Source organism: Protopterus annectens, chromosome 3.part1, assembly GCF_019279795.1.
Source record: "Protopterus annectens isolate FY-2018-M chromosome 3.part1, PAN1.0, whole genome shotgun sequence".
NCBI lineage: Eukaryota > Metazoa > Chordata > Ceratodontiformes > Protopteridae > Protopterus > Protopterus annectens.
Window position 1 is genome coordinate 443,620,789 of NC_056732.1, and position 27,301 is coordinate 443,648,089.

Consider the following 27,301-nt stretch of genomic DNA (forward strand, 5'->3'; position numbering starts at 1 on the left):
AGTAATCTTCTCCTTGTTCAGCCTAGTGAGTGGGACGTCAGTGTGCCTGACTGTAGAGTCACCTATTACTAGTGTGTTGGGTATGTTATTTTGCCTTAAGGGCTGTGATTGTGTGGCACACTGGTTTTGTGAAGTATGTGTTTCATGGTTTGTGATGGGGGGTGGAGGTTGCTTGGATGTCTGCTTTTGGAGGTCTCTGTTGCTTTTGCAGATTTTTATTTAGGGCCTCTGAGTATGTTTTTGTGTATTTGTGTGTTTTTTGCCAGTGCTGGTTTCATAGGTCTATGTGAGACTGGTGATGTGATGCAAGTAATTCCCTTCTCCTCTTGACTGCCCTGTCTAGTCTTGGGTTGAGAGAGCTTAGCTTCCAGTCTGGCTGTATAACTGCATCTCTCGCATGTATTAGTGTTTGGTGGAAGGAGGAGAGGGTTGTCTGTGTACATGAGGGAATTGTAACATTGCCTCAAAATGCCCAGATTCACCAGTTGGACTGGAGAGTACACCTGAAACTGCCCTTTGGACATGCCTGGATAGGTACAGTGAACTGTTTTACTGGTTGGCTGGTAAGGTTGAATAGAGAGGATTGTCCTTCTCCACAGTATAGGGGCGGTCTAGTGCTAAGGTTTATTAGTGCTTGCTATGAGTTTTGGGCAAGTGCCGGGATGAGAAGTGAATAATTTGAGTGCTTAAGTTGAAAGTTTGTGTAGTTCCAAGGGAAAAATTGAAGAGTAGACTTTGTGGAGCCGGTAATAGTTATACCCTAGCTACCTGGCGCGCAAAACCATGCAAATGCAGGTTTTATAGCAGGGAAATGAAAGAGAGAGAAATTAGCCCAAAATGGCCAATAAACTACTAATTTCTGGGCTGAAACCACTCCTCCAGGGACAGATAGGCTGCTCAAAGCTCCCTCTCTCACAGTGAACAGAGAAACTTCCTTCTATCCAAGTAAGGTATGGGCAAACACAGAAACTTGTAACACAGCCCTGAATTCAGCACTAACCTGAAAACTGGACTAAACTAGCTTAGAAAGTCGGGAAAACAAGTATCTTTTTTTTTTGTTTGTTTTTTTTTTTCAGAAAATAAAGCAGACACAATCAAAAAAACTTTAAATGCACAGAAATGGCTGTCACACAAGTGTGTAGCCTGCAACAGTTAAACAGGTAATTTAAACACATAAACGACTTTGTTAAAGTGCAGGCAGTAAAATACGTACAGTATGTAGCTGAAACAAACTTTTTAAATCACAGAAACTCTAGAAAATCGGTGTTTAGGCGGAATTAGCTAAAGGCAGCAAGAAAATGCAGAAAAATGATAATCACTCCAAAGTCTCTCTTTTGTCTCTCTGCTGCTGTAGAACTCTGCAGGGCACCAGGCAGGAGCTTGCTGAGCTGTGTACTGGCACAAAAACCTTGCAAATGTGGGTTTTATAGCAGGGAAATGAGAGAGAGAGAAATTAGCCCAAAATGGCCAATAAAACTACTAATTTCTGGGCTAAACTATATTCCAGTAAATGGAAAAGATTAGTTCACTGGGCATTACAGAAGAATATTGATCCCTTCTCTGCTCTGATTCATGATATTCTTAATTTTTTAGCCCAACTTTTCAGTGAAGGGTCCTCTTCTTTGCCTGTCAAAGTCCAGTTGGCAGCAGTATCCAATTTTCACATTGGTTTCCCAGGTTCCTCAGTTGCTTCACGTAAACTCTGAAAAGCATTTTTGAGAGTAACTCTCCTTTTAAAGCCCCAGTGTAAAGGTCCAACTCCCCCTTGGGACCTAAATTTGGTCCTGCAGTCAGCAGCCAAGTGTGATCTCAAATTTCTTTCATGGAAGACTATCTTCTTGGTAGCCATAACTTCTGAAAGAAGAATTTCGGAAATTCACGCCTCATCTTCCAAGCCACCATATCTGATTTTTCACAAAAATAGAGCACCTTTTTACCAAAAGTATTATCAGAGGTAAATATCAATCAGTGCATCAATTTACCAGTATTTTTTCAAAATTTTGAGAACAAAGGTGAATACTTGTTGCATTTTCTAGATGTTCACAGACAGTTGCATTTTTACCTTCATAGAACCAAGGATTTCAGAAAATCTGACCAATTATTTGTTTCTTTCTCAGATGTTAAACTGGGTAAACCAGTAACTAAAGTAACCCTGTCCAGATGGCTTACCAGTTGCATTACTGTTATTTGTGACCATTTGGAAATAGCATTGCCAAAATCGTTATGCGCCCATTCTACTAGCGCAATGGCTACTTCATCTTCTTTTCAAACTAGGGTCTCTGTGGATGAAATTTGTGCAGCAGGAACCTAGGCTACGCCTCATGCCTGTTTCTCACTACAAATTGGATCTGGTCTCCAGGAATAGAGCATCATTCGGTTTAGTGGTGCTGAGGAACATTATTCCTTGGGTCCACTGAGGATATAATGTAGCTGGGGACTCCATCCCATAAGTTGAGGATAGAATCAGGTAAAGAGGTTTTATAATCATCATAACGTTCCATCTGTGTTGTCCATTTTCATTCTTCCTCAACTCCCTACCCACCGGCCCCCTACCTTTAAACTCCTAGAAGTGTGGGTAGTCTTAGGTGGGAACATACTTTTTACTGAGCTCTAGATGTGGTCTTTCTAGATACTTCTGATTTTTCCACTTACCTCAGATCTTGTTTTCCGATAGAAGTAGTTAGGAAGTGTGCATTATGGGTCGGGGAGAAGCTTGAGAGTGTTATCGTTACCACAAGCTATTGAAATGGCAGAGTCGGATCTGAAGGATCAGATCCGAACCCATAAGTTGAGGAAGAATGAAAATGGACAACACAGATGGAACGTTACAGTGAGTACATAACTTCTTTTTTTTGGGATATTGTTTTTATTTTTCTACTTTGGCCTTTCTGCAGCAGCAGCAAAAGTTTTTACAAAATACCTTGCCCCTGTGGTAACAATCTGCAGACTTAAAAGTATTCACATCTACGCTTACTTCGACAACTTTTTCATCCAAGCTGCTTCAGTTCAGAATATGTTACAGGGCTTAACAATTTGTGATTAGCTGCCTTCTGCATCCAGGCTTCACATGAAACTTGAAGAAATCCATCCATCATCCTTCTCAAAGCCTAGTGTTTGAGATGTTACATGGATATGTCTTACATGATGGTCTTTCCCCCTCAAGAAAAAATACAGTTTCTGGCGTCTTACTTTCTAATCATCTCAAATCTGGAAATTACTTTTGCAAGAGAAATTGAGAGGGCTTTGAGTTACATAGCATCAACCGTACAAATGATTCCCTTTTGCCCGACTTAATATGAGGAAGATTAAGTGAAATGTCAAATTGATTTGGATGCAACATTGCCAAACTGTGTCCTTCCTAATTCTTTTTTTGCCTTTTTTGAAGAATGAAATCCAGTGATGGTCAAATCAGGTAACACTCATTCTAGGTGTACCCTTTCTGGTTCTTTCTCCCCTGCAGAAGGTCTTAACAGATGCTTCTGACTTTGCCTGGGGGGAGTTTCATTGGGCATGAAAGTCAAAGGGATCCGGTCAAACCAAGACAGACATAAGCATATAAACATAAAGGGGATAAAAGCCTTGATCTGTACATTACAGCTCTTCCATCACCTCTGCCTATCCACAAGGACAGTATTTCAGTCATGGTATTTCAACAAACAGAGGAACAAAGTATTACCATCGCTGCAGGCTGACAATCTTAACTCTAGATATTGCTATTTGCCACGTCTTTCTTGAGGTAACTTACATTGCATCAGCGATGAACGTAAAGACAGATTATCTGAGCAGATCCAGTGCAGACCCCCTCACAAATGGATACTGAACAGAGATGTTTTCCTTCAAATGGGTCATCAATGAGGATCTCCTCAGATACCTTTGCTTCCACTTTGATCAGAGATCTCAGGCTGCTCGCTCCAGAGTTATATGAAGAGAAGCATGGAAAATGGGCCACTTATCAATCTCTTGGAAAGGGACATTTCTATATGCCTTCCCTCCCTTTCCACTCATTCCAAAGGTCCTTCTGAAGATTCAAAAAGATGATTCAGAAATGCTGCTGATGGCTCCCTTTTAGTCCAGACAATATTTCTTCTATTTCATCTAGCCACTGGCAGTCACCATAAGTTACCCCACCAGATGTATTGCTCGCCCAAGAAAAGAACTCTCATTCATCCAAGTCTAAAAACTTTGAATCTTGATTGCTTGAATAAAAGGCTTCTAATTCCCTTCAGGAAGTAAAGGGGAAAAGGAAACCTGCTGCAAGACAATCTTCCATTTCTAAGTGGAAGATAATTTCTCTCTGATGCTGCATCAGAGGACAGGACCCTTTGATAACTGGGTATACCTATTACCCTTGAAAGTTTGAGAGTTTGTCAACTCCGTGGTAGCATATACCTCTATTAAGGGGCATCTGTCAGCCATCTCAGTCTACTAACATATATTCTCCCCTCTTTCTTCATGTTATGAGATTAGACAATTTGTAAAGGATAGCCTTCATATCAGGCCCCCAAGGAAATCCATCTTTCCTTGTTGAGATCTGAACTGTGACATCGAGAAACTAATCCTTCATTCTTTTGAACCACTCTTGTCTGTGTCTTTAAAGTTCTTTACTTGGAAGGCAGTTAGTGGCAGTAACATCTGCAAAAAGAGTATAAAAACTTCAAGCTTTATTGTGCTTTTCTCCCATTTATTTTTACAATAGAAAGATGTGGTAACCCTTAAGGCTAATTCATCCTTTGTCTCTAAGGTGATCACTGAAATGTCTCTGAATCAATGTATTCATCTTCCTACATTTTTCCTATTCCTCAAAATGGGGGGAAAGAATTTTTCATTTTCTGGGTGACCACAGACAACCAAGGTTCTATTTTGACAAAACAAAGTCCATCAGAAAATCTGACCAATCTTTTGTGTCCTTTGAAGGAAAACGATTGCTTTCCCAGGGTATAAGCAGACCATCTTTGGATGGATTTCTCTTGCCATTTCTTTTAGTCACTGCTTCCATGGAAAGTCCCTCTAAAGTCAGGTAAAAGCTCAGACTACTAGAGCAGTCGGCTCTTCTGGAATTTATTTCAGTGGTCTGAATTTAAGATCCATTCCAGAAGCAGCAACTTAGTCATCCATTCACAGTTTAGTACATTATAAGATAGAAGTTTTCTCTAGGGCCAGAGCTGGTTTTGCCAGATCATTCTGCAAGGGATACTGGACTCAGGTTCTTTACCTCAGACCTCCTCCAAGTCAACAGGAACACTTTGTGAATCTTCCCATTTTGCAGCATTACTGCAGCAGTGATCTAATGAAGAACTTAGTACAAATGTGTAAGAACTCATAATAATAGATGTTCAGATTACTTTTGGCAATATATGCACCCCTCCCTCCTTCACCCATGTTTTATTATTTTATCTTCCTTTCGCCAAGGTAGATCTTTACATATGCCACGTTGTCTCTATCCCTCTATATTGGATTCTTTTTTCATAGAATACTAGCCTCAAACAACAATTTTCCTGAGGTGAGGAAACAGAGGGTTTTTGCACCTGTACTTCCCTTATGTACATGGAAGTCTTTTGCATAGGTCATAGCTAAGACTTAAGGCATGAGAGGAAGTTGTCCAAATTTTTGTAAACTGGCTGAACATGAAGTATTCGTGATAGGATACTTCCCAATTGTCTGCAATACTGCAACACTGATTTATTCAAACACATACTGTTATGGTAAGTTCTTACAGAAATGTAGTATCTGTCAGTATGGTTGCAAGTAATTTTTTGTTTATCCATGATGTTGGAAATTTACCACATTCTGTATTTAAAAAGCTGCAGTCAGTAGATCACAACTTTGGACCAGCATAAGTGCTCTCTTTTTATGCTGATGTAGACACCAACATTACCCATAACACTTGTCCCAACCCCAGGCTGTAAACATTGCTTGTCAGTGATGGAGGATGCCATTGCCGAAGACTAGTTATAAAGCTTTTCCTGAAATCCCAGTTAGAAGCATCAAAAGCAGAAGGTAAGGGATCAGCACTCATGTGAGAACTGCTCCTTTTCAGAGTCAGCAAATCTTGCTAGGCCTGTGTTCTTACAGCAGGGTCCTTTTTCTACAAGAGGTTGTATTCCTGCATCTTGTCCTCAAATGGGCATAAGGTTGAGTGACAAAGTAAGTGCCCTATCAGTCACTCTTTAAAATAAGATAATGGTGCTGCTTTTACCCCCCTGTTGCACAGTGGAGCAAGATAATGTTAAGAGGTATGATGGAGTAAACTTTCAAGTCCCCAAGACATATTTCTGTGTTTGAACTCTGGTGTAGGAAATGATTTAATTCACTTCTCCTGAGATACTGGCTGCTGATTGGCAAGTACCAGATTGTTCCCACATGTCCTCCTGTGTCTTATTTTCTTTGCTCTTCTTAATCCTCATATTAGATTTTGACACCCTGTTCAGCCTTTATTAAAAGATAACTGAGCTTGTGCAGAAGTGCATGCATGATTCTGCAGTTAGATGTTGTGCCTTTCCCAGACACTTTGACATCCCCTCATACCTCACATTGTGCCAGGCCTTTTGCCACTCATCATGCATGTTATGGCTCATGATCCCTGCATCACACATTTAATCAGTATTGCATTTGTTGTTGGTAAGACTGGCACAGAATTTGGTATACAGGCATTATCCACTGGCGTACAGAGAGAGGAGAGGAGAGGAGGTCTTTGTTTTTGGGAATGACAGTCAGGGACCCTTTCTCTTTTGCAGTCTCCGGCCAAAAAAAATAAATTTCTTGCAAATTCTGCTGTAAAGTGGCCATTTTTTTCTTTTTCCCCTCTCTGTCTTTTTCACCCCAACAGGATGCTTCTTTATTACTGTTTAGACAATACATTTGGTCATTATTCTGTAGGAGCCTGCGATTAAGAGTTGCCTTGTTTGCTTCTTAAAAGTACTGAGATGGTTAAAATGTACCCCTCATGTATCCTATTACTTTGCCCCAAAACCCTGTGGTGAAATCTTCTAAAAAGACTTGTGTTCATATGAGCAGGACTCTTTGACTATCCCATCGGGCCGTATTAATATGGGGATGGTTCTGGTTCACCTTAAATTGCAGAGCTCTCATCCAGGTCAGGTATTATGTAGGCATCATAGAAGGAGGACATGTGCTCTAGGTTTGTTTAGGCCATTTCTGACATGTGCATGTATGATAGCTCACTTTGCTAAGGGACCTGCTGGTACAGTCTTGTAGTCCTGGCCAAGACCGCAGTTGAGACTTTTCTGTCAAGAGGGCAAAAAGCATTTTCTATATGTATTTGCATCACTTGCTGTGAAACTATTATTTATTTATTTATTTTTATGGTGGGGTTTATATGCTGTTCATAGATGTGGTGTATACTTAATGCTACATTGTCATCTGTATACTATACAGACGTTTCTATCATTTTGCTCTGAAAGGGCAACTTACAGAGAGTACACATTGTTCTCTCTGGCTTTTTATCCATTCATGAAGTCTTTGCCAAGATGTTGCCCATGGTAGCAGATGTCATCCAGTGGTACATCTTCTTGTGTTTCTCAGTTTAACTAGTGCCTGTTGGTCCAAAACCAGGAGTCTTTGCTGACCTTTGGATGTGTTTGAACTGTATTCAGCTGCAGTTATCATGTGGACGTTGGTGCAGAAGTTAAGGTTGTGAGCTATAGTTCCTGCTGTGCAGGGTTCGATTTCCACAGCTCCCGTTTGCATGCTGGGTAACAACTGAACAAGTTACTTAACCAGACATTGCTCCCTGGTTGACCCTCAAAAATGTTTTTATGTCCAGTGAACCTGCCTGTTTGACAAATACGTATTATCATCATGTGTTAATAGTCCTCACTGGTTCTATTGTATTGTCTTCTCTCTCTCTCTTTTTTTTTTTTTTTCAAGAAAGGTTTTGGGAATGTTACAGAACTGTGTTTTATTCATTCATTTTTGTTTCTTTTTAATACTCTCCACTTGTCGCTATGCATCCTCCATCCTTTCTCACTAGCTTCCCCATCTACGCCAGATTCCTCAGTTACTTTCTATGGAGTACCATAGATGTAACCCTTCACTGGTTAGGCCTCCTGGCAACTCTGGAAGTTTCCTCTGTGGTATTTATGCTGTGACTAAGCATAGTCTGTAGTTGTAGGAGTGACTAGTATAATGATATCAGGATGCTGGAGGTGTTTACATATTAAACTTTCCTAGCTTGCATTTATTTTTCTGGCCTTGCAACCTCTCCTGAAAACTGAATCCATTATTTAAAGTGCAAGAACGTAGCAACAATATAAAAATGACTATAAAAAAATGTAGATCTACTGGCATTGTCGTTTTTTTATATTTTATAAGTTTTTCTATTTGGTTGGTTGTCAACCTAACAATAATGTCTGAATAAGTGGCAGGGATCCAGTCCTTCCAACTTTGTGGGTACATGATGTGTATTCAGAAAGGGTCCAACTGCTAACAAATTTTGGTGGTCATTCATATTCCACATGAGTTGGATATTGAGAAGGACTCCTGGAATCATAGCTTGTGCCATCCTGTTAGAAATTTGGCTTCATTAGAAAAGTTTTCATTTGATCACCTAGAAGTAAGCACTCAGGAAGTTTGTGTTTTCTTGTCAGTAAGTATACAATTCTCCCAAAGTCTTTCCCTATCAGAGACGGGGGGGGGGGGTCAGAAATATGCCCTCATTCATTTATATGGGCATATGCCTTCTTTTAATTCCTTGTCTGTTGACTGAAAGGTCAAGCCTTATTTTTGTTCACCTTTGGTTGTGCTAACTGGCTTGTTTGATTTGTCTATTCTTCATATCTCTTCTGCTCCAGTTTATTTTATTTTGAATTTGCTAAATGGGGTAGAGCACTGATCCCACTAGACCTATTTAAGTCTTAGCCCAAAGGTAGACACAACAGATGATATTGTTATTTACAGAGTGACTTACAAAGCACAGTATATAAATGCGTTATATACAGAGTGGATATCAGAGTTGGCATGCTGAAAGATTCAAAATGAGAAATAGAGTCAGATCAAATTATGTAGAGGGAAAGGAGTTGGAAGAGGTTAAGTTATATGACTAGGCAGAGAGCGAGCTTTTTCATTTCACCGAGTCTTATAATTTGCTTTTAGTTTTTGATTGGAAAATGGGTAAATAGGATGATCTTTAAGAAAGTAAAGGAGAAATTCCCACAGTTTTGGAATAAGGGCTGAAAAATCATGATTTGTGCAGTGGACCCTAGTTTGGGGAGTTTGGAGGAGAAGACCTGAGTGGTCATGACTTCTAAAGATGTTCTTGGTTCATCTCTGAATCTGGGTGCTGGGTGGGGAAAGGTCTAATTCTTGATTAGTTTAGAAAGCTGAAAGGCGAGTAGAGAGTTATAGCATGTTGTTTCATAGGTAGCCATTAGCATTTTTAGTGATTTTAACTTCCTTTGGTTTTAATGCTTTTAATTTTGAATGGTTTATTTACTTTTCTTAACCAGGTCAGTTCCCACTTAGGCATGACCTGTTTTCAGGAGAGACCTGAAGTGGTATTATTACTGATTAATGGAAATTTGGCCTAATCACAAGAGGAAATTCCTTAGCCTTTTTTTATGATACAAAATATTGATATATGGGTTGTCTGGCAAATTTGGAGCAGATCTTGTGGGGGGGTTAGTGTATAAAACAAAGAAAAATAATATAGTAACTACAAAGGAAATAGATTATTTGGTGTATAGTTGAAAGTATTTTGTGAATTCTGTATTGCAGAAAGGTTGACTCCATGTCACATTTTTGTTTGCGTTAAATTTTAGTGTAAAAACTTATTATCTTTTTGTTTTATATTTGTTTCATAATTTGTACTGTACATTATTTGTTTAAAGGGTTTAAGATCACTTGATAGAATTGCTATTGACCAAATCTCAAATGGTTTAAACAATTTGAAAATACACAAAAATTACGTAGCAGTTAAGAAGATAAAATGCAGTGGCATAATAAATTTAAACATCAGAAAGCTATGGTACATTAAGGGTTAAGCGTAACAATAATAAAGCAAAAATATGAAAGTTGAAGTTATAAAGTTGTTCACTGACAAAATGGGGTCACAAGGTGTAATGTGGCAAGCACTCGGATCAAACCAAAAGTCTAACTGCTGTAATTTAGTACTGGACTGCAGTTAAAATATATAAAGCACACACCTGCAGATATTTAGTCAGGATTTATTCAAAATCTTGTTGGCAGCCAAGGATTGGTAGTACGTCATATCCATTTAATAAAGGTAAATATGGCTAGGCAGTAGATACTATTATCTGTAGGATTGCTGCCGTAGAGTCTGAAGCCACTGACAGAATAATAAAATCCATATTACATACAATCCAAATGCCACTGTAATGAAGACTCGCTAGCTTGGGTAAATGGTTCCAATCAGATGAGATATCACAGAGACAGAGTTGCGGTAAAGTGCACTGTTGTCATGGAATATCAAAGAGCATCTCTTTTGAGATAATACCAATGTTAAAAGGCCAGCTTCTCTGCTAGTGTCTTTTTTTTCTCTCACTCTAGTGGGTTACTTCATTTAGGCTTTATACACACTGCTGTGTGGCAGCATGATTCCCATGAGCCTCAGTTCTCCCTTGTTCTGCAAGCACTTCTGTGCACTTTTGCCTAGGCATTTAGCCCTTCCAGTTGGAGGCCAGGACCTCCCACTCAGCAATGACAGGTCTTTTTTGGGTGTTGAGTGAGACTGGGAGCCAGCGTTGCTACTTCCAGAGGCAGACTTTTGCAGGTTATGACACTCCTTTCATAACATGCTGGCATTATGCTGTAGGCTTGGCAAGTAATGAAAGAGAGTCTTAGGAGCATCTCTGTCTCAGATCTTAAGACAGTAATACCTACCTAGACCTGGGCACTTGTTTAACCCAGCAAAACGTTTGAGATCTAGCCTCTACCAGAGGTGTGTAGAAAAAACGATACAGCTCTATCAACACATCATCCCTGTTCATACCCCAAGAGAAAGGTGAGCAGGCAGTGCCTCATCATTTCTTCTTCCTTCCAAGCTAGTTTCAGCAGGCCACTTGAGGCATTAATTGAACTTGTGAATCCCTAGTCATAGCTAGAGGTTATATCCCTTTATGCCAGTGGCACTGCTTTTTTAGATGATTTTTATTTTCCTGGGTCCTTTTTGCCCTGCAACTGCTAACCATTAAACTTCTCCCAACTGGACCTGAGCCCATTTGTTCTCTCATTGTAGGGGAATCCTTAGAATCACAGAGGTGAGAAGTGTTCTTTGGAGCCATCATTTAAACAGCTGTGAGGGTTGCTTTAACCCTTACTGCATTCTGACTGAGAAAACATTTTGCCTATATGTCCTAGCTCCTCTGCTGGGCAAGGGTAACATGCAGTCTGCATTACTTGGGTTCACTAGTCAAGTGCACTTACTCAGTGAAGGCTGCCACTGTGTGGCAGCTTGGTGCACCACACACACTTGTTTCCAGACCTTGTATACTGCTGTTTTCTTCTGAAGGATTGCATTTGCATCTGGCTGGCTCTGCTGCATTCTTCCCTCAGGATGGGTGCACCAGTTCTCTCTTTTTAGCTCTTTCAGGCTCCCAAGCTGCTTATTGATTGAACTCTGGTCACCTGGGCCTTAATCAGGGCTTTGTCCTCTTTTTCCTTTTTGAATTTATTGTTTTTGGCTTGTATCCCTCTTTGACCAGCTGGTTTAGTCATCAGATGACATTAAGAGCTCAGTCAAAAACATTCTCTTTTCTGCTTCTGCACAGTAGAATATATTGATTTCTGGCAGAGGTGGAGTCCAGGTTGTGGTTAATGTAATAATTACCCAACTTGTGCATTAAAGTAGTCCTCATGCCTGGCCCTGTGACACAGAAGGATATTGTCCTCTTTGCAGCATCCATAGTTCACTTAGCATCTCAAGTCAATGGAAGGACGACATGAGAGCTGGGAATGTGCAGCTGATATTGGCTTGCCTATCTCAGGAGATGTTAGATGGCTACACCCACTTCACTGCTTACACCAGCCAACATACTAGGGTACTGCAGGATGCAGATGAGAATTGGGTCATAGTGGCTGTGTGCTACACATAAGGCAGGAGGCCTGGGATGCAGTTCACACATTTATGTCCGAAGCAGCAGCATAGCCATTGTCCAGTGCAGAAAAAAATTAGGCTGGTTGAGGTTCCTCACAAAAGCATTCTTGTCTTGACTTTTGTTTGAGGAGAATGAAGCAACCTGTAGTGCTGTCACTCTGTAGAATGAATGGAACCTATGGCTTTGGCTGAGGAACAGGGGGGTCTGGTTCCCCAACCCCCACCCCATAGGGGGGTAAAAAATAGGCCATTTGAGAAAAAGAAGGCAAGCTGTCAGGTTGGTCGTATGAGCCATTAAGAAAACTTAGTCCTTATAATGAAATGGGAAAAAACTACATCTTGTAAAGAGGAACATAAGGAATTATAAATCCACTAAACTACCATGCTGTCTTAGCTGTGGTCTGGGAAAATATAAACAATCTGTAACAGCGTTTTCTACAAAGAAGTACAGAAAACACCTTTGTTGTTAGGAGAAGGGAAAGAAAAGGAAGCCTATGTGTAGCCCATTTAAGTTGTTCATCACCCCCCCCCCCATATGTATGATTTTCATCAAACACTTTGATGTCCACCAGTGAGTGCCAGCTGCAGAAGCCCAGTCCGAGGACAGAAGAGCTGCCTGTTGGTCACTTAGCTCCTCACCCTCTTTGGTTCCATTATGCCCATGGCACCTGAGCTGCTAATCATGTCTCACTCACTTATGTCACAGATGGGCACTGTCCCTCTATGTTACAGAGCTCTTTATAGTACTATTTATTGTAAAGTTTGTCACACTGTATACTTTTCCTGCCTTCTAACTTGGAGCACCTTTATATTTTTTTCTTCCTAACTTTATTATTTTGGCTTGCATCCCTCTTTGACTTTCAAGCTCCCATAACTGCTGCTCGGCATTACTGGATGCCAGATGAGATAATTGAGAAAAGAGATCGTGGCTGCCATTTACAGTGATTAAGAGATTTTGTGTATGCTCCTCACTCCCTTCGCATGTTGGCTAGGAGGTATGGTGCAATGCGTCCTATACAGCAGTCACTACAGATGTGCAGTGACACACGTCTTCTGTGTTCAGCTAGACTGCAGTCTATTTCTTAGTTGGGCTTGTATCCCAAAGACTCCAGACTGTGTGTATGGATCACACATCACATCTGAGGTCTTCCTGCATGTAGAAGTCCTTTAGCTGAACTTGCCTTTCCCCTCTAACTACTGTAGATTGTGTCAGCCATTCATTTACTCCCATTTGTAGCTGACTGCTTCAACTATCAAGTGCGAAATCAAACTGGGGTCATACAGAGAGCAGTCAAGGCTTTATTCCTGTACAGCACAGAAGCACATTTTTGACATTGTTTATTTTATTTTTCCCCAGTGTATCTTGTGTCTCTCCTCAAAATGTCTTTTGTCAGGATCTTAGCATTCATCTTAAACTGGGGTTTAATTAATGATGATAATATTGTTGACAACACAGAATTACAGTATGCACTCTTAAGCTGTGGTAATTCTGTGTAATTTCCTGGTAACTGTCATTCTATTCGCATCCACATTTGTAACCTGGTTGCCTGCTCAGGCATAGTTTCAGCTCTGTGCCATGCACAGATGGATCTGCAGTATTGTGAAGGTAAGGTACTAGCCAGGCATGTTGACCGGGTAATTACTACAGTCTTGTTAATGTCTGTTCTTTTTTACTGTTTTTTTAACCTTAGTTACATTTCGAGTAGCCTTTTTTACAGTGAAACCCTAAATTTTTTAAAAACCTATTCAACTGTGTATTTCTAGATGATGCCCAGAGAAAACAATATGAAGAGTGGCTGCAAGAAACTCAGCAGCTTCTTCAGATGCAGCAGAAGTTTCTTGAAGAACAAATTGGTGTGCACAGAAAGTCTAAAAAGGCACTTTCTGCCAAACAGCGCACTGCTAAAAAGGCCGGGCGTGAATTTCCAGAGGAAGATGCAGAGCAGCTGAAGCACGTAACAGAACAGCAAAGCATGGTTCAAAAACAGCTTGAACAGGTACCTTGTTCAACAGATCCAGTAAATGAAAAGTTTTCTTCTGGTGGTAAATGATATCTTAAAAATTATATTTCGAAGCTGTATCTTAAAACTTTTTAAGTTGTATTATGTTTATTGAATTATGTAATTCACCAGCTGCAGTCCATAACTGTATTTTACAGTGGTTGTTTTTACTGCTACATGTTTTCCAATATAGCGTTGCCACCTCGCAGCAAGAGGTTCTTCGGTTCGATCCTCGGCTGGGGTGCCTTCTGTGCAGAGTCTGCATGTCCTCCCTGTGGCTGCGTGGGTTTCCTCCAGGTGCTCCGATTTCCTCCCACAGCCCAAAGACATGCTGTAGGTGGATTGGACACTCTAAATTGGCCCTAGGCGTGAGTGTGTGCATGTGTGCCTTCTGTGAAAGATTGGGTGCCGGGCTGGCAACTCGACACTGTAAAACTCCACTGCCAATCATAAGCGGACAGTTGATCCGCTGTGGCGACCCCTAACCAGGAAAAGCCGAAAGAAGAAGATGTAGTTTGTAGTACAGAGATGTTTTGCAGCAGACATTTCAGTACAGATTGTTTTAACAACTTTTTTAATGTCATTAACCATTTTTTTTCAGTATAATGTTTTGCTTAGTAAATGTGTTAATAAGAGGTACAACAGTAAAATTTCTGCTGATCTACACATGAGACTGATGGTCTTCAAGGCAGTCTCTGACAGCAGGTAAAATTTTAAAATTTAAGCTGCCACATGGTAGCCACCTGCAACTTTTTCAGCTGCACTGCGAGTCCTTTGCCATGATTGTACATTTACTTATACTTGTGGAAGCATACCCTTGAAAAGAGAGATGTTTATCATGAGGTTCATTTCTGCAGTATGTTAATGAATGGGATTTGACTGTAAGCAGTTTCAGACTTCAGCCAAACTTCCAGAGAAGTGGATGATACCAAATCAAGATACATAAATCTTTTCCATATCAAGGTGACAGCTGAAACTCAGCTGTAAAGGAGAACATAACCTGCACCATTTGAATTTCCTTGGGCAGCTAAGGCGAACAGTTGTTTGCTGTATGTTCATGTTCATCGGTCACTTCCTGACAAAGACTGGAAAAGTGATAAGTACCCTTTAGCATTTGAATCCTAGGTGTTGTACTTTTTATTGAGTATGCCTGTATCAGAAATGTTATCACTGTGGTGATTCCAGGTAATGTACCTGGAAAAAGTCACAACTAGGTGTGCCTCTGGAAGACAGACTCCCCCTACAAACTACCATGTGTAGCACTTTGTCTTGGGGAAGAGCATGATGTAACCATTTGTGACCATTCCAATGAATTTTACAAAATGTTGTTGACAAGTGCTCAGAATCATAGCTTTTGTCAAACACTTGGCCAAGAGATGACTGCCCCCCTGCAGGTTAACCATCCACTAGGTTAGGTTCCCATTAGTTGTAAAAGGCACAGGGAGTCTCAAAAGCTCTGCATCAAATATAGAAAATGTAAAAGGTATGGATGGTTTTGTAGGAGAGTTCACCTGCTATTATGAACATTGGCTGTAGGTGATGATAGCTTTTGTGACACCCCAACCCTATATACAAAACGAGAAAAAGGGGGGCAGCTCCACTTTAATAGGTAAAGAGCCTGAGGCCTGAAGTTTCAAGTCTAGGTGAAGTCTAGGCGCATTCAGTGCCAGAATGTGTTCCTGTTTCGAAGGCAAATATAATGCATACAGCAGTGCAGGCAAAGTCAGGGCTTACAGTTGGAAGCTTTATTCATAGTGATGCAAGTGTAAACTGGTCATCAGGTGTCTATACATGACATCAGCCTTCTTTGAGAAGTTCAGTGAGGTAATTCTTCTCTACCTGCAATCTGCAGTTTCCTGTGAATGTAGTGCATTTTTGATAGGTGAAGCATCCAGTCTCATCATTCAGTGTTTGTCTTTCATGTTAGATGGGTAGTCAGTGTTACAATTTCTAGATTCCCAGCACGTGAGTTACTGATGCCTGTCATGCAGACATCCACTACTATTCATCTTTTGTTCACTTACATATGGTTTGTAAAAAATTATTCGATAGCTTCTCAGAAGGCTGCATCCTCATTCCCCTAGACTCCACTGTGTCCTCCAGTAAAATTATCTAGAGGATAAGGAAAATGGATGCATCACCTGAAGAGTCCTTTGACTTTGAAATGGAGGAGGAGAATCTAGTTTATTTAAACTAAGTCTTCCCCCCAAGACTGTTGATAGCTAATGACATTATTTCCTCGGGCTTCCTTCAAGAGAATGACTCCTTTTGACAAACTATTAATTAGATGGAAGAGCACTTTGTGTGTGTGTGTGTGTGTGTGTGTGTGTGTGTGTGTGTGTGTGTGTGTGTGTGTGTGTGTGTGTGTGTGTGTGTGTGTGTGTGTGTGTGTGTGTGTGTGTGTATTTTTTGAGGGATGAAAGGACACACTTTTACTCAGAAAAGATATATGTTATTGAGGATACAGAAGCCAAAACCCTCATTTATTCCTCACATCATCTAGGCTTATGGAGGTGTTTTTAAGAATGCCTGTGGTAGTTCAAACTTCCCCCGGTGAAGAAAGAAAATATTTCAGAATTTACCTCATATTGGATCTGTACAGTTCATTCAAATGAAAATGCGTTTAACTTCTTCCACCCAGTCAGACTGATGTACATCGTGTTACACTGCTGCAGTCATCACACTTGGGTTATCCTGCCGTCAGGTGGTCCCGCAGTTAGCCAGAGTTCCAAAGTCTTGGTCCGGTGTCGGTTGCTGTCGCTTCTTCCCTGACGTCAGTGCACCAGGGGTATATAGTATTCATCCAATGCCATTTTCTTCAGTCTTTCTTGCCGCGCGGTGCCCGAAGCAGAAGCAGTTCGCAAGTGCCGGTCGGCCGACTCCTGAGATTTTCGAAGTCGAATTTCAGATCCAAAGTCTTCAATAAAGCTAAGTACCCCGTTGGGGAAACCTTTTTCTTGCCTCAGACTGATGTCGGAAAAAGTTAATAATTGTATTTTTTGTGGAAAGCAAATACCTCATAAGGACTTCCACTCTTACTGTATTCCATGCTTAAGCCCTGATCTCGACGTCACTAGCTGTTGGTTTTGTGCTAGATTTAACAAGCGCACTATAAAAAGATGTTTTGATTTTGCTTTACACTACTTTGGCTGAAGGTTCAATTATACTATGCCGTCGGATCAGCTGACGACCGCAATACTGAAAAATAGCAAAGACAAGGATAAAGACAGGCATCCGAGGTCCAAAACCGATGACAAAACCTCTTCTAGGCCAGTCGCCGGTGCTCAGTGAGGCGCTTTTGCAGCCCCTGACACCCGCTACCTCAGAGCCACAGGCCACTTCCGACTCCCACGTGGAGACATCTAGGCCTCTGGAAACTCAAGGTATTGGGCCTATGGAAACTAATCCCTCAGATGGGTCCGGAGCCGCTGAGCAGGCATCGGCTTCTGAGGGTGTTTTCAGACCTTCACAACTTACCATAAAATCAACAGCCAAGACAAAGGTACCATTAAAGACAAAGAAACAAGTACAGCATTCTCCTGGACAGTCCTCCATGCCTAAGAAACAGATGCTTAAAATGGCTGAAGACCTCATTACTCTAATCAGGGATTCCCATCCCCCTCCTGAGAAAAGACCTAGGCAGGATAACAGACTATGACTCCTCTGATCAGGTTTCCATTTCCTCTGATTCCTCTTCAGACCAGGGATACTGTCTACCCCCCTATGAGGACTCTGATGCTGAAGAATCTATCCTTTCAGTCTCTCCTCCTGAGGATTATTCTTTTGGGAAACTTTACATCCCATGAGAGAACATTTCCATTGGGAAAGTCAGGATTACTCTGAATCCAAGAAAAGGCTCAGGGATTTCCTCTTATTGCCTCAACACAGGCCCCTGGCTATCCCGCCTGTGCTAGATATTGTGGATGATGTGTTCTCTGAATCCAGCTTATCTCCTGACTCTTTACCCCCTGCTCCAGCCAAGCCAGACAGGTATTATAGAGTCCCTGACTCTCACAAGTTTCTTTACAAAAACCCTTCTGCTGATGCAGAAACTATTTCCCAGGGTCCAAAAGGGGTTAAGGCTTCCATTGCGAAAAATCCAGTACCCTATGACAGAGATTTCAGAGCTTTGGATAGATGGGGGAAGAAAGTATAAACGTCTGCAACTTTAGCAGTAAGAGCTTTAAATTGCCAGTTTCATATGCTTAAGTACCAACAATATTTAATGGCTCAGTTAAAGCAGAAATGCTTGCAAGCTCAGAAGCTCCTGATTGTAAAGAAATGCAGGATTTATTGCACGCAGTTCAACAGGTGGGAAAACATACTCTGCAATGTGGTTTTGATTCTTTAGAGGCCTCTTGTAGAGCCGCAGTTACAGGTTCTGTTATTCGAAGACATGCTTGGCTAAAAGAACAGAGTTTACCTGATCATGTTAAGGCAAAATTATTGGATGCTCCTTTACAGCATGATACCTTGTTTGGGGTTAAGGCAGAAGAGGTGTTAAAGAAAATGGAGGATAAAGCTAAATCTATGCAAACAGTCAAGAATTTCTTACAGGTACAGTCACCTTGGTTTAGTAGAAATCGGCCAACAAAGAATTGGTCCTTTCCAGTGTCAGACAGGCCACAGAGAGGCAGATACAGACACCCAAGAGGTGTATCTCAACCCCAAGGCTCAAACAGACAACGACAGTGGGGCACCTCAACCCCAAAAGGAGGTGAGGACAAGTCTCAACCTTACAGGAAACAGTCACAATGACTTTCCTCTTCATACGCCAAGCACGTCCCTTTTGGAAGCCCCCTTAGGGGGAGAAAACTAGCACTTTTCTCTCAAAACTGGCAAGCAATCACCCAAGACAAATGGGTTCTGAATATTGTCTCAAGGTTACAGATTCCACTTTCATACTTTACCAAAGCTAAAAGGAATGCCAGACCTGCCACAAAATCAATGGGCAGAGGCACAAAAACAAATTTCAGCCCTCATGGACATGAGAGCTATTCAAAAAGTACCACAACAGGAACAAGGACAAGGATTTTACTCAAGACTCTTCCTGGTCCCCAGAAAGGACAAAGCATGGAGGCCCATACTAGACCTTTCAATTCTGAATACTTACCTGGATATTCCGAAATTCAAAATGTTGGCATTACAGCACTTCCACCCATGCTGGGCAAGAAGGCTTGGCTTGTTACTCTGGACCTCAAAGAGGCATACCTGCATGTCCCTATCAGACAAAATTGCAGAAGATACCTCAGATTCAAAGCTGGTACAATGCACTACCAATTCTCTGCACTGCCCTTTCGCTTATCTACTGCGCCCAGGGTCTTCACAAAGTGCCTGGCACCAGTAATTGCATTTTGCAGACGAAAAGGAATTCAAATATATCTATACCTGAACGACTGCCTTATTCAAGCAGAGACAAAGGACATTCTTCTACAGCATCTGGTGCTTGTGAAAAACTTTCTAATTTCTCTAGGGTACACAGTAAACGAAAATAAGTCAAAACTAGTACCCTCACAACAGATTACATTCCTGGGTGCCAGCTTACATACAACGGCCCAGATGGCTTACCTCACACCAGAAAAACAAGTTCAACTAACTCAATATTTTCAGTTACTAGCAAAAAAGTCCCATCTCCCTGCGAGAAAAATTCTGCAGGCCCTGGGATTCATGGCATCCTGCATACTACTAATACCATATGCCAGACTGCATATGAGGAAATTACAATGGTACCTAAAAAGTGTTTGGACTCAACACTCTCACAGTTTAGAAGCAGTAATACCAATGATTCCATGCCTACAACAGGAGTTTCGATGGTGGGCACAGGCATGTCACCTAAACAAGGGTCATCCTTTTACCCAACCCACAGCCAGGCAAACTCTTACAACAGATGCTTCGGATTACGCCTGGGGAGCACACATGGTAGGAAAATGCATTCAGGGCAAGTGGACCACAGACCAGATGCATCTTCACATCAATCAAAAAGAGATGTTGGCTGTTCAAAATGCCCTAACAGCTTTCAAGGACCTTCTACATCCAGGACAACTATTACTAAAGACAGACAACACCACAGTAATGTGGTACATAAACAAGCAAGGGGGGCACTCATTCTTATCCCCTTTGCAGGCAAACCATGACCTTGTGGAACACAGCTCTAATGTACCAAGTACACCTGCAAGCACAATTCCTGCCAGGAAAGAAAAATACTCCTCTGGCAGACGACCTAAGCAGAAATATCATGGACCCTCACGAATGGAAATTGAATCCACAAATCTTCAGCATGATAACGCAAAAATGGGGGATGCCCAGACATAGATCTTTTTGCCTCCCCACTGAATTGCCAACTACAAAAATTCTGCACAAGGAATTATCACAAACAAGCATGGAAAGTGGATGCTCTTCAGTTCAGCTGGAAAAACCTAAAAGTGTATTCCTTCCCACCACTGCCTCTCCTTTCAAAGATACTCCTAAAAGCCAGACAGGAAAAACCACAGATCCTGATTGCTCCAGACTGGCCACGCCAGCACTGGTACCCTATCTTAAGGAACTTGGCTCAGGGCCCACCATGGATTTTGCCCAAATTCCACACCTTCTGACTCAACAAAACAATCAGATCCTGTACGGTCAGCAGAAAACCCTAAACCTGGCTGCATGGCAGATACTTTAGTCAAACAGGCAACACCTCTCTCTAAAGCTGTTATGGATGTCATTTTGGAGGCCAGGAGGCCTAGCACCAGGAAAGCTTACTCAGAAAAATGGAAGAGATTCTGCGCCTGGAACCAGGCTCAAAGCCTTGACCCTCTTGTTCCAAACATTCCTCAGATTTTACAATACTTAACTGAGATGCTGGACAGAGGCATATCCTTTTCATCAATTAAGTTCCACACCTCTGCCATTTCAGCACATTACAACACGGATTTTCCTTTATTCTCTCATCCCTTGCTAAAGCAGTACCTCAGAGGGGCTAAAAACATAAGACTGCCCCGGAGAGCACCAACACCAACTTGGGACCTCAATTTCGTTTTGGAAAAGCTGACCCTACCACCCTTTGAGCCAGCCAATACAGCTGATCTAATTTTTTTATCATGGAAAACAGCTCTGCTCCTGGCAGTAACTTCAGCACGATGAGTCTCAGAGCTACAAGCATTAATGGGAGTGGAACCTTTTACAATTTTTCATCAGGACAGGGTGTCTTTAAGGACAAACCCTACCTTTATGCCAAAGGTGGTATCTAGTGTGGCTCTTAACTAAACCATCCATTTGCCAACTTTTTATCCAAACCCCCAGAATAAAGGGGAGAGACTTCTGCATTCTTTGGACATACACAGGCAGCTACGCTTCTACTTGGACAAAACAAAAGCTTTCAGGAAAATTGAACAACTGTTTGTAGCATATGCTGCAGGATCACAGGGCAAGGCTATCTCAAAACAGACTATATCCAAATGGATAGGACACTGTATTCGGTAATGCTACGCACAGAATGGAAAAACAGTCCCTAATAACATTAGGCCACATTCCAACAGGGCAACAGCCACTTCAGCAGCCTTTCTCAGAGGAGTACCTACCAACGACATTTTGGAGGCTGCAACTTGAAGTTCAGTGCACACCTTTACCAAGCATTACCACCTGCCTCTTTACTCTAAATCCCAGAGCAGGATTTGCCACTGCAGTTCTGCAGGGCCTCATAGCCAATCCTAATTCTTTATAGATCAACCACCCAACCTTAGCTTTGGGATTCTACCCAAGTGTGATGACTGCAGCAGTGTAACACGAACATAGTACAGTTTTGTACCTACCATAAATGCAGATGTTCGAGTGTTCACACTGCTGCAGTCCAGGTTACCCTCCCTCCATCCCCTCTGAACCAGCTGGACTTTTCTATACCTTTCTATCCTATACAACCTTTGGGGTGTATTTGCTGGTAACTGAAGGTATTGTTTTTATTTTATATGTATATTTTTGATTAGCAATATCTATTGCCTACCTACTTGGGGGCACCTGACATCTGGGGCAAGAAAAACTGAAGAAAATGGCATCGGATGTATACTATATACCCCTGGCGCACTGACGTCAGGGAAGAAGCGACAGCAACCGACGCCGGACCAAGACTTTGGAACTCTGGCCGACTGCGGGACTGCCTGACAGCAGGATAACCCAAGTGTGATGACTGCAGCAGTGTGAGCACTCGAATATCTACATTTATGGTGGGTACAAAATTGTACTTTACAGTAGATGCATTCATAACATACATGGGAATTTCATAGTCGTCCTCTCCTTGGCCAAGGCACACAATACTTGGACTTCTCCTGTTCTGTATGAGCATATTATTGTCAAAACTCCCCAAAAGTTCTTCAGGGTTTTAACAACAAGGCATGTTGTTAATTCAGAAAGACACTACAGCAGTCTTGTGGTAGGGCATACTTAGAAGCTCAGACTTTCTTCACAGCTGCAGTCTTCATTTAAAAATGTAGGAATGAGCATTGCAATACATTCTCTTTTTATAAACCATGCGCATTCCCAGCCATCTCATTTTGTCATCAGACTGGTCTGAGCAAGAGTTTGATTGTCATATGAATGAAAACTAGACATTCAGATTTTCATCTGTCTCATAAAGGAGTGGGGTCGGCTACATTTAGACCTGTTTGTTTCACAAGAGAATGTACATCTTTCTGAATTTGGCACAAGGATTCAGCAGGAGAATCGGGGGTGTTTTCCCTGTTGTGAGTTCAAGGCCTTCATATGCATTCCCTCCAATATCTTTGGTTTAGAGAGTGCTACAGAAAGCTAAGCAGTACATAGCTAAGTTGACTCCAAATAGTCCTGCATTGGCATAGGAAACATTGAATATAGTTATTAATATAAATTATAACTAGGCAACCTTTGAAACTTCCAGTAGTTCCTAGTCTTGTAACCTAGCAAAGCGTGCCGAATTTTTCATAAAAATATTACACATCTGGCTAGCATCTTTAGGTCCCACGAAAAGAACAGACTGCTTTACTCTTGATGTCATTTGATCTGAGTGAATATGACAATGTGTGTGTGCTTACCTTGTCCTAAATAAACTAATTGCAAACACCATCATTTTTTGTGTCAACTTACAGTACTTCACGTTTTCTGTAATGCATTGTGAAAGCATTACACTCTCACATTTTTTAGCAATACACATACATACACTTTCTAATGAAAAAAAAGCTATCCGTGCAATTTCTAAAATGAAATGTGCTGTGATAAAACACTGTTTAACTATATTTGCTCTGTTTGTGAGGTATGAAGGGGGCTGATAGAGAATGAAATTGTATGATAGTAAGTAATGAATGGATAGGATGTCAGTGCCTTATTTATCTATTAGTTAATCAGGTTAGTAGACTGGTCCAAAGACACTTTTCAGGCACAACAACAAAACAGATTAGCAATATCAGTACATCATTTTAGTTAAACAGTCCTACAGATAGCAAACATACATCATTTAAAAGGGACAGTAATATAAAGTAAATAAAATGCAAGTAAGTGAGACTATGCATAGAAAATCATTATATGGTATATACATAAGTATAAAGTTTAGAATCATCTTGTTAGCAGTAGATAATTTGTGCAGCAGCTCATGCAGTTACATAATTGTTGGATGTAATATGCAAGTTTAGCCTGGTTTGTTAGAGCAAGCATTTGTTACCTTTTGTTAGACAACCTTTTAGTAGTTTCTTAAACTTTTTAGTTTTCCGGAATCTGTATTTTTTTTCTGGCAGCTTATTCCACGTGGCTGGAACTGTTTTAGCAAAAGCTCTTTTTGAGAGTACCTTAGTGAATGGTGTTCTATGTAGGGATGTACTTCTTGATTTTCTGAGATTGTTAAAATTTTTATCTGCAGCTGTTCAGAGTGAACAGTGATGTTGATATGCAAGCTTAAATTTGAGTGTGTTTAGCACAAAATTTACTCAGTGTAGTTGGCAGTCAGTCAGCCTTTGTGAGTGATAGCTGTGCTCCTTGTTGGGACTTAAACGAATATATGTTTATTATATATTTACACACATATGTTGTTGTATCTTTCGGCTTTTCCCGGTTAGGGGTCGCCACAGCGGAACTCCAGTCTGCTAATGATTGGCAGTAGATTTTTACATACCGACTTGCTAGGCCTGACACACAACCTTCAACGAAGGTACACCCATCCATGCATGTCTCCACACAGAAGACGCTTTAGCTGAGAATCGAACAAGACAACGTCTTACTGTGAGGCGACAACGCTACCGCAGCACCACCACCGCAGCTATTTACACACATATGTATTGTAATAAATTGGTGTTTTGATTTGAGAGTAGTAAAGTTACTGGTAGTGCATACTCCAGTCTTGGTAGTAGCATGACTGCATGAGTTTGAGCTTCAGCATGTTGGAGTTTTAAGTCAAAATTGTTAAGCGAATGTATCAGTTGCATTACTGCTGAGGGTTTGATTTGTCCTTCAGGGTCACAGACTGTGTTTGGCAAGGGAATAAGCTATTCTGTGCATAACACCAAATGACATTGCAGTGGATTTCTGAATGTTTACATTGAGATTATTGCTTTATAGCCAGTTCCCAACCAAAGGTAGGTCATTCTATAAAGTGTACTCTGTAAGCAGCTGCAAAGACAATGTCTGGCAATGTCATAGGTTCATAAGTAGGTATTGGGCTATTGGCCCTAGGGCCTATATAAGCCTAGCCAAAAGGTACCCTGGCTTTCGCCACCCAAGAAAATTATGTTCCTGTGCCACTGTCGAGCAGAGCCATAGAAGTGATCCCAGGGTGAATTTCTTATCTCCCATCCAAACATTAAGGTTTTTCTTGAGTGCTAATGAGGAGCTTTGTTTGATATTGATAGGTAGTTTGTTCCAGAGTATAGGAAGTCTCTGAGACAGGAATCTATCCCTCCAGCATGTTCTGTTTATTGTGGTGACAAGGTTTGAGTCCTTAGAACGTGTAGCTCAGAGGGATTGGGATTTTTTTAAGTGGAGCATGTCCTAAAGCTCTGGGTTTGACATAGCTTTGTGTGTTAGGCAGAGATCGCCTCTGAGTAGGCGATATGCGACGGAGTAAAGCTGCAGTTTTTTGAGACGGTCTGCATAGGGCATCTGTTTGTAGCCGGTAAACCTCTTTATGAGGTATTTCTGCGGCCTTTCCAGTTGTTGTAGATGTCTTGTGAGGTACATACCAAAAGGGGCGTTGTACTCTATAATGGGTCTAATGAGTGATGAGTAGAGGGGAACAATGACCTCTTTTTTTCCTGGATGAGAAACCTTTTGTGATGAGGTATGCCATGTAGAAGGATTTCCTGACTACTGTGACGATGTGATTATCAAAGGAGAGACTACTGTCCACCTGTGTTAAGTAGACTACCACCTATGTGGTAGTTCATGGGTACAGAGGTTTTACCAAAAGGGATGACAATGCACTTTTTGGCATTGAGCTTTAGGCCATGGCTTTGACACCAGGCATCTGTCTCAGCGAGGCCCTTTTGTAGGATGTCCACATCTTTTGGAGTTTTGATTATGGCTCCTAGTTTGCAGTCATCTGCGAACCGTTAATAAAGACCTTCTGTGTTAGCCTGTACTTCAGAGAAGTAAATACGAAACAGGAGAGGACCCAGGACTGAACCCTATGGTACTCCACTTGTCACTGGTCTGAAGTTGGATTTAGAGTCTGCTACTTTCACAGTATGGGTTCTGTCAGTGAGCCAGTTGGCAACCCATCTTGTGACATAGGGATTTATACCTAGTTTAGTGAGTTTATCTATAATTCCAGAGTGGGGAATGGTGTTGAAACCCTTGGCGAGATCTAGATAGGCTCTGTGAACCACCTTACCCACATCTACGGTTTTGGTGACCGCTTCAAAGAAGTCTATCAGGTGTAGGAGACATGATCTGCCTTTTACAAACCCGAACTGGGTGGGGTCCAGAGTTTTGAGATTGCCAGTGTCATTGTTTATAAGTACCATGATGATACTTTCCATAGCCTATGTCATTACATAAAGTAAGCAATTTAGGCTAGGTTAGTCTTTTGGGCATATCATTAATGAGTAGTACAAAAGCAGAGTGCCAAGGACAGAGCCTTGGGGGTTTCTCTAGTATTGTAGGTTCATAAATGTATTCTGGGCTAATGACCACTATGGCCCTTATAGGCCTGGCTGTGCATCCTAGATGTGACCTGCAAATTTGATTTGTATAGGGGTGATTTACTGTCTCTGTCAGAGACATAGGCACCAGACCAGGGGAACCATCCATGGGGTCAAGTTGCATTTAAATAGGATAGGGAGGAACTCTGCTTCAAGCCTGGTTAGCCTGTTTCACAGAATGAAAATTCTCCGAGAAACTTATCAGTCTGTCCAACATGTCCTATTTATGTGGCAAGCAAGATTTAGGTCTTTTAATCTAGCAGTTCTGATGCTGTTTGTTTTGCAGATGTGCAAAAGGTTCATCAAAACAGGGGCCATGTATGCCAGGCAAAGATCACCTCTCAGAAGTCTGTAAGAGACTGAGTAAAAAGACAGGGCTTTGAGGTGATCAGCATAAGACATTGTGTTTTACTCCCTGTATTCTTTTTAAGGAACCTTTGTGGATGTTCCAGTCGCTGCATTTGTCTGATCAGGTACATACTGAAGAGGGAGCATTATGCTTTATGATGGGTCTGATGGGGGCCAAGTACAGTGGTATAATGGCCTCTGTGGACCTGGATGCCTTGTCCATGCTTACAAGTTGAGCAACATAGAAGGATTTTCTTACTACCTTGGACAAATGTTTGTTGAAGGCTAGGTTACTGTCTACATGAGTTCCCAAATTCCTGAGGAGTGAATCAACTTTTAGGGGTGTTTTATAGATGATGTGGTTATTCGAAGTGGCAGACTTCCGAAGAAGTACTATAATACATTTTTTGGTACTGAGTTGCAAGCCATCGTTTTTGCACCTAGTGTTTGTCTGTTAGACTTCCTGTCTTCTCATCTTGGAGTATTCAGTGACTGCTCCCAGATTGCAATCATCTGCAAATTTGGTTAGCTAGACGTCTTTTACATTGATTTTGACATCTGAGAAGTAGATGTCAAAGAGGAGTGGGACTAGCACAGAGTCCTAGGGGACTGCACTGGTGACCAGCCTATTTGTGAAGATGGCCTCACTGATTTTAATTTTTAGGGTCTTATCAGTGAGCCAACTAGCTATCCAGTGTGTTATAGAAGAGTTTATACCTAGTTCCGTAAGCTTGTTGACAGTACCT

General features: G+C 41.4%; 1 protein-coding gene across 1 annotated transcript in view; it reads left to right on the forward strand.

Moving 5' to 3' along the window:
• Positions 1-27,301, forward strand: part of KMT2C (lysine methyltransferase 2C) — a gene marked incomplete in the record, with an annotated part of 4,117,755 nt that overhangs the window by 3,241,214 nt on the left and 849,240 nt on the right. Inside the window, 1 exon segment of the mRNA XM_044066891.1 lies at positions 13,835-14,067. Within this exon segment, the coding sequence (XP_043922826.1) occupies positions 13,835-14,067 (233 nt within the window).